Source organism: Neofelis nebulosa, chromosome 11, assembly GCF_028018385.1.
Source record: "Neofelis nebulosa isolate mNeoNeb1 chromosome 11, mNeoNeb1.pri, whole genome shotgun sequence".
Taxonomy (NCBI): Eukaryota; Metazoa; Chordata; class Mammalia; order Carnivora; family Felidae; genus Neofelis; species Neofelis nebulosa.
Genome location: NC_080792.1, coordinates 74,071,129 through 74,084,099, shown reverse-complemented (window position 1 = coordinate 74,084,099; position 12,971 = coordinate 74,071,129). Strand labels below are relative to the sequence as shown.

At 40.0% G+C, this 12,971-nt stretch overlaps 1 protein-coding gene across 11 annotated transcripts in view; it reads left to right on the top strand.

Annotated features, from left to right (window-relative positions):
• PRR14L (proline rich 14 like) overlaps positions 1–12,971 on the top strand; it is a 59,783-nt gene that overhangs the window by 14,916 nt on the left and 31,896 nt on the right. For 10 of the 11 annotated variants that reach the window (XR_009250402.1, XM_058690918.1, XM_058690916.1 and 7 more), the window contains one exon: positions 6,329–6,401. Coding sequence is in view for 10 of the 11 variants with exons in the window: in XM_058690918.1 (XP_058546901.1) it covers positions 6,329–6,401 (73 nt within the window). In the remaining variant the exon portion in view is untranslated. Of the gene's footprint in view, positions 1–6,328; positions 6,402–8,133; positions 8,251–12,971 lie in introns of those variants that run through there. The other variant, XM_058690924.1, reaches the window with a different exon arrangement.

The following is a 12,971-nucleotide window of genomic DNA, read 5'->3' as shown; positions in this document are numbered from 1 at the left end:
TAAAGTTTCAAAATATAATGGTTAAAAAAAAAAAAACTTCTTGGTTGAGGGAGACAAAATTTAAGTCCATTGGAAAGGTACATTTTATTTTAACATCTAGACCAGTCTAGATGAGTCTAGAAATGGATTAGGTTGTGCGGGAAAGTCATGTTTATGAAGACGCTGAATGACTGTCAGAAATAAAGCAGAGGAGATTCTAGTTTAGACAATCAACCTCAGAACTGTTCTTTTCCCATCCCAAGATTCTGTGATTTTTCTTTGATTTGCCTTTAGCAACATTCCACAAAGTTCTTTTCCTTCAAAGTTTTATTCCTTCAGCTGTTCCTCATGTCAAACCAGCAGGGGGCCCACAGTTGGGCACTGACTCGGGTTTGAGAAAGAGTACTCAAAGATTACAACTTACCCGCTCCTCTCTGTTTCCTATGGACCAAAATCTGTCACAACGGAAAAGGTAGTGACTTCAACAGAGCCCGACTCCAGCAATAAGAACTTGCTGTAATTTTGAAAGACAGCCACCTAGGCTTCTAGGGCATTCGTTGTAGGAGTCAAATGAATTTGACTAAGTTCAGTCAGCTTGGTGAATTTCCCAGTTCAAGGAGAACTACATTGGTTTTTAGGAATAAAAGCGCTTTTCTACATCGTGGTTTCTGATGAACTGTCATATTAAATATCCATTCACTTGTCTAATGTCTTTAATATATTTTTTAAGTTTATTTACTTTGAGAGAGGGAGAGTGAGCACACAAGTTGGAGGAAGGGCAGAGAGAGAGGGGGACAGAGAATACAGAGCAGGCTTTGTGCTGACAGCAGAGAGGCCGATGCAGGGCTCGAACTCCTGAACCGTGAGATCATGACCTGAGCTGAAGTCAGACATTTAACCAACTGAGCCACCCAGGCACCCTTCATCTAATCTCTTAAACTCATCATTGTGGCACCTGGGTGGCTCAGTTGGTTGAGCTTCTGACTTCAGCTCAGGTCATGATTTCATGGTTCGTGAATTTGAGCCCTGCATCAGGCTTTCTGCTGTCAGAGCAGAGCCTGCTTTGTTTGGATTTCGTTCCTATTTCTCTCTGCTCCTCCCCTGCTCACCCTCTCTCTCTCAAAAATAAATAAACTTAAAAAAAAAACAAAACATCGTGTTTTGTTGTTAAAAGAAAAATCAACAAAATATGTGTTATTTTATGAAGCAACTTATTTTAATGTTTAAACAATTTTTAAAAATATTTTTGAGAGTTTTTAAAAATATTTTTGAGAAAGAAATCACATTTCTTATTTTATACAGTTAATAACGTGTTATAAACTATAGTGGTTATTTCACTTGATATTGAAAGAAGGATCCATGTAAACTTTAGGCAATAAATATTTTTGAGAGAGAAAGAGAGAGCACAATTGGAGGAGGGGCAGAGAGAGAAAGGGAGACACAGAAGCAAAGCAGGCTCCAGGCTCTGAGCTGTCAGCACAGAGCCTGATGCGGGGCTCGAACTCACAAACCATGAGATCATGACCTGAGCTGAAGTCAGATGCTTAACTGACTGAGCCACACAGGCACCCCGGAAAATTCCTTTTTTAAGCTCTGTAAAGATGTTTTAAAATTACTGTTCTACAGCTGTTCCTTTCTAAATATGCAAGGGTAGGAAAGGGAAAGAATAATCTAGAGATATAAAAGTTTCTTTTATTTTCAGAGTGTTCTTCAGTATGAACTTAATCATGGCCGTTTCCACAAATGCCAAGTAGTAGGAAGTATCTCCTTTGCTCTATACTGTTGTCCCCATCATTGCACACTTCAGTGTATGGGCAGTCCCATCTGAAGATGGGGCAGTCACTGCCCTTCCTTATTCATCTGCTTCTGCCTCCAGCTCAGGTTTAGAGAAGCTCAGCAGAGTTCAGTTACAAGCAGGGCTCACAGCTCAGAGATAAATCAGGCCCTGAGGAGCTTGTAACTACCCTGTTTAGAAAAGCTGAAGAGTCTGATGTATATGTTTTCTTCCTTTAGATATTTGTGTTTCCTACACTAAGCAAACGAGTCTCACAGGAATGAATCAGAGAATTGCATCTTTTCTAGGACATAAAACTTTAAAAAAAATTTTTTTTAACGTTTATTTATTTTTGAGACAGAGAGAGACAGAGCATGAACGGGGGAGGGTCAGAGAGAGAGGGAGACACAGAATCTGAAACAGGCTCCAGGCTCTGAGCAGTCAGCACAGAGCCCGACGCGGGGCTTGAACTCACACACCGTGAGATCGTGACCTGAGCCGAAGTCGGATGCCTAACCGACTGAGCCACCCAGGCGCCCCTCTAGGACATAAAACTTTTAATGGGAAATAAGATTACAGATGAACAGTAAGAATGGTTTTTCAAGACCTTTCTAAAATCTGCCAAAACTTGGAAGTATCAGAAGTTGGTTTTGATTCCAAGCAGTGGGTAGAAGGATGACCTGTTGGATGTGCAAGGCAGAGAATTTGTTTGCTGGCAGTTTGGAAAATGACTTTGTACTGTCCTGTGGCATTTCTTATTTTATACAGTTAATAACGTGTTATAAACTATAGTGGTTATTTCACTTGATGTTGAAAGAAGGATCCATGTAAACTTTCATCTTGGAAGTTAATTCATTCAAAATAGATTTTGCAGAATTTAGGTGGAAGAGAAAATGTTTAGGACTCTACATCTAGAAATCCTGAAAGTTCAAATATTTAGCAGGTAAAATATTATAGGAAAAAATTTGATAAATTTCTACAAGTGTTTATTATATTATTAGCTGACCTTGAGGGCACGGGGGAGTCACAGGATCATTATGTCCACTGCTTGCAGGTGGGCTGTTCTGTTCCTCTTATCCACACTTGAGGCCCAGACTTGGTAGAGTTCCCGCCTAATATGGAGATCACCCACCACTGTGTTGGTGGTGGTTAGGAGGCGTCTCTCACTTCTGACCTCAGCTTCACACTCTGTTTTCTTTGTCAACCTAGTCAATCTCTGATCATATTTGAGACTTTAAACTTTACAGGGTCTCCAACCATCTGAGGGTTCTTAACTCAGAATTTTTTAAAAGAAGTCAGCAAGGCAGAGGAAAAAGGAAATCACTTACTCTTAGCTTCTGCTTCTCTCCTTCCCTGTTATAAGTTGTAACTAACCAAGAAGAAAGGGACATGGCTGAAGCAGTTGGCTTGGCACTCCACCAGGGTATTTTAGGTCCTCCAGCTAAGAACCTTAGAGCAGCAGGTGGAACAAAACTAAAATCCCAGCAGCCGCTCCAGGAGCTGGAGATGATAGGGTTAGTTGTACAAACTCATCACAGTTCAATCTGAGGGAACTGTATGGAACCTGTACATTGCTGACCTGAGCTCAGCTCTCACTTTGCAGAGGTCCTTTTAGGCCCAGAAAAGCTTAGTCACTCCACATGACATATACTAGGATCTATTGGTGATAGTCCTATTTGGCTTTTCCCACAGAAAGGGATAACAAGTGTCTAAGGTCTAACAGATGATCAGTGCTTCTGTTCTTGGAGCATCCAGTCCTGATGGGACGTCTTGCTAGGTGTTACATGGCCCCCATTTATTTTTAAAGCCACCTTAGCTTGTACTTTAGTATTATATAGCTAGTCTGTAGGAGTCCTGAAGTTGGAACAGAGCCTTGTCTGATTCCTCATCCCGTAATATTTTATTCCAGCACTCTGTCTTTTCCATAAGGTATTAGCCTGAAAAAAATATTCTAAATACATCTAATGTCACACCAAAACATTCAGCCTGAGAACTGGAAGAGCCAGGAGAAGTGTCATTTTGGAAAAAGGATCAAATGTAACTACAAATAAAGATATTTCCTTAACCTCTTATTGTGAAATAATTTGAGACTTACAGAAAAGTTGCAGATAATACACAGAATTCCCATATACCCTTCATGCAGATTCCTCACATGTTAACATTTTACCACATTTGCTTTTTTTATTCTGAGTAATTTGATAGCATAGTTGCAGATATGATGCCTAAATACTTCAGTGTGTATTTCCTTAGCAAACAAAGACATTCTGTTATGTGACCACAGTATGGTGATCAAAATCAAGCAGTTAACACTGATCTAAGTACTTTTATTTAATCTACAAACCATATTCAGATTTGACCAATTGTTGCACTGATATAGCAAAAGAAAAGAAAATGGTTTTTTTGGTCTAGGAAAAATCCTTAGAACTTGTTGCATTCAATTGGCATGTCTCAAATCTCCTATAATATGTAACAGTTTTTCAACCTAACCTTGACACTTTTGAAGAGTACGGGCCATTTATTTTGTAGAGTTTCCCTTAATTTAGGCTTGTGTGGTGTTTCCTCATGATTAGATTCTGATTTTGCATTTTGGCAGCAGGATTCCCACAGAAGTGATGCTGGTTCTTGGTATATCCTCTCAGGAGGCACATGGCTTTGGGGTGCTTCATTCCTGGGGAGATGAAGTCCATCACTTTGTTCAAGTGGGGTCTGCCAGGTTTCTCCACTGTGAATTTACTATTTTCCCCAATGGAATGATTAAGTATCTTGTGGAGAGATATTTTGAAACTATGTAAATATTTGTTTCTCATTCAAACTTTTATTTTTTTTTTTTATTTTTATTTTATTTTTTTTTTTTTTAATTTTTTTTAAAAAATTTTTTTTTTCAACATTTTTTATTTATTTTTGGGACAGAGAGAGACAGAGCATGAACGGGGGAGGGGCAGAGAGAGAGGGAGACACAGAATCGGAAACAGGCTCCAGGCTCCGAGCCATCAGCCCAGAGCCTGACGCGGGGCTCGAACTCGCGGACCGCGAGATCGTGACCTGGCTGAAGTCGGACGCTTAACCGACTGCGCCACCCAGGCGCCCCTCTCATTCAAACTTTTAACCACTAGTTTTAACAGCCATTGATGATTCTTGGTTGAGGTAATTATTACTATGATGGTCGCTCAGTGGTGATTTTCTAATTCCATCATTCCTTCTGTGGTAAGTAATTGCTTTCCGTTCTCTTTTACAAATAAGTTGGGTCTGACATCATGCTAGCACTCATACTTCTTTGTCAAACATGGTAGTATTACCATAAGTTATCTGGGAGATACTTGTTTTTAAGTTCATGCTTTGCAAAAGTATTCCACACTAAGGAAATGAAAGAATAGTCCAGCTTCACATATAATAGTCTATGCTCTCAGTTGCAATGATAATGTTTTATTTCTTCCTGTATCTACCTGTGCTTACCATTGCTTTTATCTTTCCTCTCAGTCCTGGGTTCTGTTTCCACCACAGAACTTTTCTCAGGCTCCAAATGGCTTTTGCTTGCTTTGGGTTGGTTTGAAGTGCTGTAAAAATGATGAGAAATCGTAATAATAACAGTGTCTATAGATTTAGATACATAGCATGTCAGTATCTTATACTTACCAATTAAATCAGCATGAAAAAAAATTAATCTTAAGGCAGGGGAAAAGAGGTGACTCAGGAGAGCTTCGTGTAACAGCCATCTTAGGTCTGTCAGTGTCTCCTAGCTGGTCAACCCTTACCTCATAGGCCTTGAGGCCATTTGCTGTTGCAACCTGCACTTTCTGCCACTACCCCCTCCCGTTTTCCTGAATTCTTTCTGTAGGAGAAAACTGGTTATCAGTGATGGTGTCCTCTTTTGGATGTTCTCCCTTAAATGAAGGGGGATGAAAAGAAAAAATAGCCCTTTTAAGAAGTTTGGAAAGAAAATGAGTACATGATCTTTAGAATGGTTAAGGACTGACATACATCCAATTTGTTGCTATTTTCCTTTCAGATGAAATTAAAATTATGTTGCAGCAATTTGTTTCTTGATTCAGAAGGTATTAATGGGGTTTTGTTTGGACCTGCAGGTCAACATATTAATAAGCCTCTATTATTGTCCAGACCTTAGGAAACTTGGTGTTTCGAGCTCAAATTCTAGAGAAGTGGAAGGTTTCTGTTGTTGTTGTTGTTGTTGTTGTTGTTGTTGTTGATGATTTATTTTTTTTATTTTATTTATTTATTTATTTTTTATTTTAGAGTGTGAATGGGGGAGAGGGGCAGATGGGGAGCAAGCTCCACACTCAGAGTGGAGCCCGATGCAGGGTTCAATCTCACCATGGTGAGATCATGACCTGAGCCATAATCAAGAGTCAGACGCTTAACTGAACCTCACAGGTGCTCCCAAAAGTGGAAGTTTTTATTGATTTTATTTCTTTAAATTTGAGGTTTCTTTTAGCTGCCAATCTTTGTGACTGCTAGCGGATTTCCAGGAATCATAAAGAAATTTCTCAGATGGTAATTTGCATTCATGAGTTCAGGCATCTCTGAATCCTCCCTGACCACTGGATTTTCTTCCTGCAGGAAGACCTCCTGATGCAGTCAAGCAAAGAACATTTATGCACAGGGCTCCCTGAAGACTGTTTGAGGAACAAAGGTATTTATCTCTCTCCACTCTTTTCTTTTTTCCACTTATTACACACACTGTTTTAGTTCACATTTTCTGTTGTGCATTGGGAATGCAAGTCCCTGGCTTGCAAGATGGACTTAACTGTAGAAATTCTTGATATTACCCATGGACATACTTGAAGACACCTAGCAATGTCTTAGGTTTTGGGGGGTTTGTTTGTTTTTAATGTTTGTTTATTTTGAGAGAATCCCAAGCAGGTTTGGTGAAGCGGGGCTCGATCCCACAAACCATGAGATCATGACTTGATCCAAAATCAAGAGTTGGACGCTTAACCAGCTGAGCCACCCAGGTGCCCCTGTTTGTTTAAGTAAACTCTGCCCCCAGCGTGGGACTTGCAGCAGAGACAGAGTCACATGCTCTACTGTATAAGCCAGCCAGCCACCCAAAGCAGTGCCTTCGTTTTGACAGCAGTTTGCCTCGCACTTTTTTTTATGAGTCCTTATTGATGGGGGGTTGAACCTTAATTGCTGATGTGAAATCTTTTATTTGATTTTATAAAACTGAACTGCTTCCTCGGAAGGGTTAACATGGATGGGGAGGAATTGACCCTGCCCAGTTCAGCGCTGTGGAGTGCATTCTGTTCTTCCCCTAGGCAGGGATGGGAGAAAGGGTTCACTCCAGGCCACCTTGAGAATTGTCAAAGCAACTATATTTCCAATATTGTTTTGCTCCTCAAAACAATGAATAGATATAGGCATCTGAGATACCACTTTTAGTTTGATAGATTGATTAGATTAGATTGATTGATTAGATTGATTAGATTGACTAATTGAGGAGGAAGCCGAGACACAGAGTACTGAGCCAAAATTCTTCTCCCCAGTCCCCAGCTTAAAGTAATCTTGGGTAACTTTAGAGAGGACTATGTGTATATATTATGCAATTAAGGTTAAAAATGTAATCAAAACCACCAAAAAAAGAGAAAATACAATAAGTATGTTTGATTATACGAACATGTTGTTACTGTGATAAAACATCAGATTTGACTACTCTGCTTCTTGGCAGCCCAGACAGAAAAGGAAGCACAAATCGTCCTTATGAGAAAGGGCACTTGTCCCAGTTTATTACCCTGCTTCCTGCTGCTGGAGATTTCCTTTGTGGCTTAAAGGCTTGGCTGTCCAATATAGGTTAAAATTCTGAAGATCAGAAATGTTCTTTTTACATGTCTCCCCCAGTTCCTAGGGCTTTATTTGGGACCGTTTTTAGCACTACGACCCCCAAATATCTTTTCAATGGGGCTTCAGTATTGCTATATTGAGTCTTCGGTATATTGGTATATTTTCACCCACATCTTAGCACAAAATTTAGTGTCTGTTGAACTACACTTTCATTTAACACTGAACTGGCCTTTAAACAGAATCAGGGGGCACCTGGCTGGCTCAGTTGGTAGAGCACGCAACTCTTGATCTCAGGGTTGTGAGTTCAAGTCCCGTGTTGGGCACATAGATTACTTAATTAAAAAAAAAAAACAAAAAAAAAACTGGAGTGCCTGGGTGGCTCAGTCGGTTAAGTGTCTGACTTTGGCTCAGGTCATTACCTCATAGTTTGTGGGTTTGGGCCCCATGTTGGGCTCTGTGCTGACAGCTCGGAGCCTAGAGCCTGCAGCCTGCTTTGGATTCTGGGTTCTCCCTCTCTCTCTGCATTTCCCTCACGTACACTTTGTCTCTTTTTCCCTCAAAAATGAATAAATGCTTAAAAAAAGGTGGAGAGGAGACAGAAGAATCAGTTATTTTCTGAGGAATGCTTTTCTGAGGAAATCTGCCTTCCCAGACTTACCTGGTTTCTGTCCACCTAAAAGTCTGGTCCACAATGGACGTGGGTAAGATGAGCTCATCTGAAAAGTATCCTCAGATAAACTACTTTGGGGCACTTTTCTTCCTGTCCTGATAACTATTCTTCTTTAATGCCTTAAATTGGGAAAATGAATTGTTTTTCCCCCCAAAGTCATGTGCACTATTCTCAGTTTGATATGGAGGAACTTGAAAACAGCACCTCTACTAGAGTTTTCAGCAGCAGTGACCCAGTGCCTGACTATGATATATTCTTCCATTCAATCCCCAAAGAGCCTTCCAAGGAGTGCCTTTGTTACACATGAGGAAACAAGGTCTGCTGTGCAGAGACCTAGCCAGTCATAGCAAGGCAGAAAGGAAGGTTCTATGAAGGTAGGCTTCTGAAACAATTGAACACACAGGCTGCCACTGTGGATTTCAGTCAAACAGACGCACGTACTTTGCTGTAGTGTGGCCAGCATCTCAGCTCACTTTGCCAGGGTTAAGGTCAAGCATCTGTCAACCTGTCATTGACTACAGACTTGAGAAATAAATGATGTTTCTTGGAAGCTTGGTTGTACATTCCCTCTGGGGACCCCAGCTGCCAGAATTTTCACTTTGCCCACACATATCCTGGTCCTGCACATATTAGATATAAGTTTTCCTGATGAAAACTGGTATATCGTTGATACCTTTGTTTTAAGTGTCTGCTCTGTGGTACACTGTAAATTGTTTACGTAGTTTTATTTATATTTGGTTTTGCTTCCTCTGAGTGGGGGGGCACCTCAAAGGTCAGCACTATGCAGTAATTTGTAAATTTGCTGAGGTATGAATTTGAGTCCCCTGCACTGAGGTGTTCAGCAGGTGAACCTAAGGCTACCACATTCTCCCTATGCTGTGTTGTTTTTTCTTCTCTAAATAAATGTCCCATTCACGATACTTCCAAGTTAGCATGGTATTCAGAATTTTGAGGTTCTTTACAGTCATGTCTGCTGTGGCTCAATTAGGTGAAATTAGAACAAATTTAACCCTTTAAAAGAACATTTGTGGGGGCGCCTGGGTGGCGCAGTCGGTTAAGCGTCCGACTTCAGCCAGGTCACGATCTCGCGGTCCATGAGTTCGAGCCCCGCGTCAGGCTCTGGGCTGATGGCTCGGAGCCTGGAGCCTGTTTCCGATTCTGTGTCTCCCTCTCTCTCTGCCCCTCCCCCGTTCATGCTCTGTCTCTCTCTGTCCCAAAAATAAATAAAAAATGTTAAAAATAAAAAAAATAAAAAAAAAAAAAGAACATTTGTGTTAACCAAAAGTCATCTTTAATTGGTAGGGTGCTATTTCACAGATTGTTCCTCCTTTCTTCCTTCCATCGTTCCTTCCTTTCTTTTTTTTTAAGTTTTACTTATTTAATTAAGTAATCTCTATACCCAGCATGGGGCTTGAACTCACAGCCCTGAGATCTAGAGTCTCGTGCTCTTCTGATGGAGCCAGCCGGGCACCCCAATTGTTCCTTATTTTTTGATTGCTGTAGGGCAGACTTGTGAGAAGAGGGCATGGGGGAGCAGTGATGGGTGTTGGTAGTTGAGGGGCCATTTCACAAAGGGAGAGTGTCCTTCTGTCAGATACTGACTGGTGCCTCTCCTTTCCACTGTTCCGAGTTTTAGTATGACTGTTTCCTCGTAATTCTGTGTAATATTTTATAGAACTGACATTATCAGGGGTTTATTGTTGTGTTTTCTTTCTAAGAGTTCCTTGGAAGTGGGTTGATATGGCACTTACTTCCCACAGTAGCAATCTCTGTGAAAGCTTATTTGGAAATTCTTTGAAATCAGGAGGGTCACAAGAAATTGGAAGAGCATTTGAGGGAATAGATACATTTTTTAATGTTTTTCTTTATTTTGAGAGAGAGAGAGGGAGAGCAAGCAGGGGATGGTCAGAGAGAAAGGGAGAGAGAGAATCCCAAGATTCAGTGCAGGGGACCCAAATTCATTCCCAAGAGAATTCTCTCTCTCCCTCTCTCTCTGCCCCTCCCCTGCTGGAGTACACACTCGCTTCTCTCTCTCTCTCCCCCTTTTCTCTCTCAAAGTAAATAAATAAAGTTTAAAAGGAAAAAAAGAGGGGTGCCTGGGTGGCTCCGTTGGTTAAGTGTCCAACTTCAGCTCAGGTCATGATCTCACTGCTTGTGAGTTCGAGCCCTGCATCAGGCTCTGTGCTGACAGCTCAGAGTCTGGAGTCTGCTTCAGATTCTGTCTCCATATCTCTGCCCCTCCCCTGCTTGTGCTCGCTCTCCCTCTCTCTCTCAAATATAAATAAAACATTAAAAAAAATTTTTTTAAGAAAAAAGAAACTACCAGTCTGTTTTCCAGAGTGGTTATACCATTTGGGATTCCTACCAGCAATATATGAGTTCCAGATAAGCAGTTGGATCCTTTTTCAACTCCTTTATTAATTCATTTGTAATTTAGAAAATCACATGTTCAGTGGTCAGAAGAAGCTAAGGAAGTGACAAAAGTTTGTAGGGTTGTCTGCCACTGTCCTCCTACCTACCACTGTGAGCCTCCCCACAGGAGAGCTTCATTTTATAAGACATGACAATATTGCTAACCGTGGCACATCTTTCTGAGGACAAGATGTAGGATATGCCAAAATGAATGTCATATTTAGTGCCCCAGTCTCACCACTTGATTTTTTGATCCAGGAAAAAGGCTTTGACAGAAATACTGTTAAATCCTTGTCAACCTCCAGCATGTCTGTCCCTAATTATGGTTATATGGAGATAACACCAAAAAAAGTCTAAGTTTTTTTATGTTACTTGTATTACGATCAGGGAGTAAGTGCTCTTTTAAAAACAGTTGTATTGAGGTATAATTTTTACATACTATAAAGTTCATTTGTTTGAAATAGACAATTCAGTGGTTTTCTTAAATATAGAGCACAGCCATCACCACAGTTCTTCATCATTCCCTAAAGAAACATGTTTGTACCCCTTAACATTCATTCTTTGTTCCCCATTCTTCCTTACCCCAATCTCTTCCAGCTACTAATTTGCTCTTGTCTCTATAGATTTGCCTGTTCTGGATATTTTATATAAATGAGACCTTACAATGTGCAGTCTTTTGTGACTGCTTTCACTTGGCATAAAGATTTTTTTTTTTAATTTTTTTTTAACATTTACTTATTTTTGAGAGACAGAGACAGAGCACAAGCAGGGGAGGAGCAGAGAGAAAGGGATGCAGAATCAGAAGCAGTCTCCGGGCTCTGAGCTGTAGCACAGACCCTGACGCGAGGCTCAAACCCATGAACCCAGATTACGACCTGAGCCAAAGTCAGATGCTCAACCAACCAAACCATCCAGCCACCCCTTGGCATAAAGATTTTTAAGGTTCATCCATGATCTAGCATTTTAAAGTACTTCATTAATTTTTATGGCTGAATAATATTTAATCATATCCATTTATCTGATGGATATTTGGGTTGTTTTCACTCTTTGGCTATTACGAATAATGCTGTTGTCAGCATTTATGTACAGGTTTTGTGTGAATATAAGGTTTCAGTTCTCTTGAGTAGATACCTAGGAGTAGAATTGGTGGGTTATTGGAAACTCTGTTCAGCATTTTGAAGAATTGCCAAACTATTTTCCAAAATGGTTGCACTGTTTTCCAATCCCACCAGCAACACATGAAGGTTCTAGTTTTTCTGCATCCTGTCCAACACTTGTTATTTTCTGATTTGTTTTAAATTATATCCATTTCAATGCATGTGGAGTGGTATTGTGGTTTTGATTTTCTTTTCTCTGATGACTAATGATGTTGAGCATTTTTCGATGTGCTCATTGACCATTTGTATATTTTTGGGAAAATGTCTAAAGCCTTTGCTTTTTTTTTAATTTTTCAAAAATTAATAATTTATTTTTGGAGGAATTTTGGATTTACAGAGAATCTGAGCAGATAATACAGAGTTTCCATTAACCACACCCCCACCCCCAATATGCACAATTTCCTCTATTGTTAATGTATTAGTAAATACATTTGTTATTGTACAATGTTGATACATTATTATTAACTGAAGTTTAATCAAGTGTCCTTAGTTTTTACCTAATATCCTTTTCCTGTTCTAGAATCCCATCCAGGGTACCATATTGCATTCAGTCCTCAGGTCTCCTTTGGCTCTTCTTGACTGTGACAGTTTCTCACACTTTCCTTGTTTTGGGAAGACCTTAAGAGTTTTGAAGGTTACTGGTCAGGTATATTGTAGAATGGCTCACCATTGGGATTATCTTATGTTTTTATCATAAGAGTGGAGTTACAGGTTTGGGGGAGGAAAATTACACAGGTAAAGTGCCATTTTCATCACATCATATATAAAGGGCACATACTATAAACATGAAGTAGTGTTTGTGAGTGTTCTCCACTGTCAGGTTACTTCCCTCACCCCATTTCCATACTGTTCTGTTTGTAAGGAAGTCACTATGCCTGTACCTAAGGAATGGGGAGTTACACTCCCTCTGCCCATTTTTATTATTGAGTTATGAGAATTCTTTATATATTCTAAATATAGATCCTTTATCAGATAGATGATTTACAGATATTTTCCCCCACCAGTGGGTTGCCTGCCTTTTCACTTCTTGGTTTTCCTTTGAAGCACAAAAGATTTTAGTTTTGATGAAGTTCAATTTATCAGTCTTCTTTTTATCACTTGTGTTTGAGCATCTTAGCTAAGAACTCTTTACCAATATCATTAAGAAATACTCTGTGTTGAGCCTGGAGCCTGTTTCCGATTC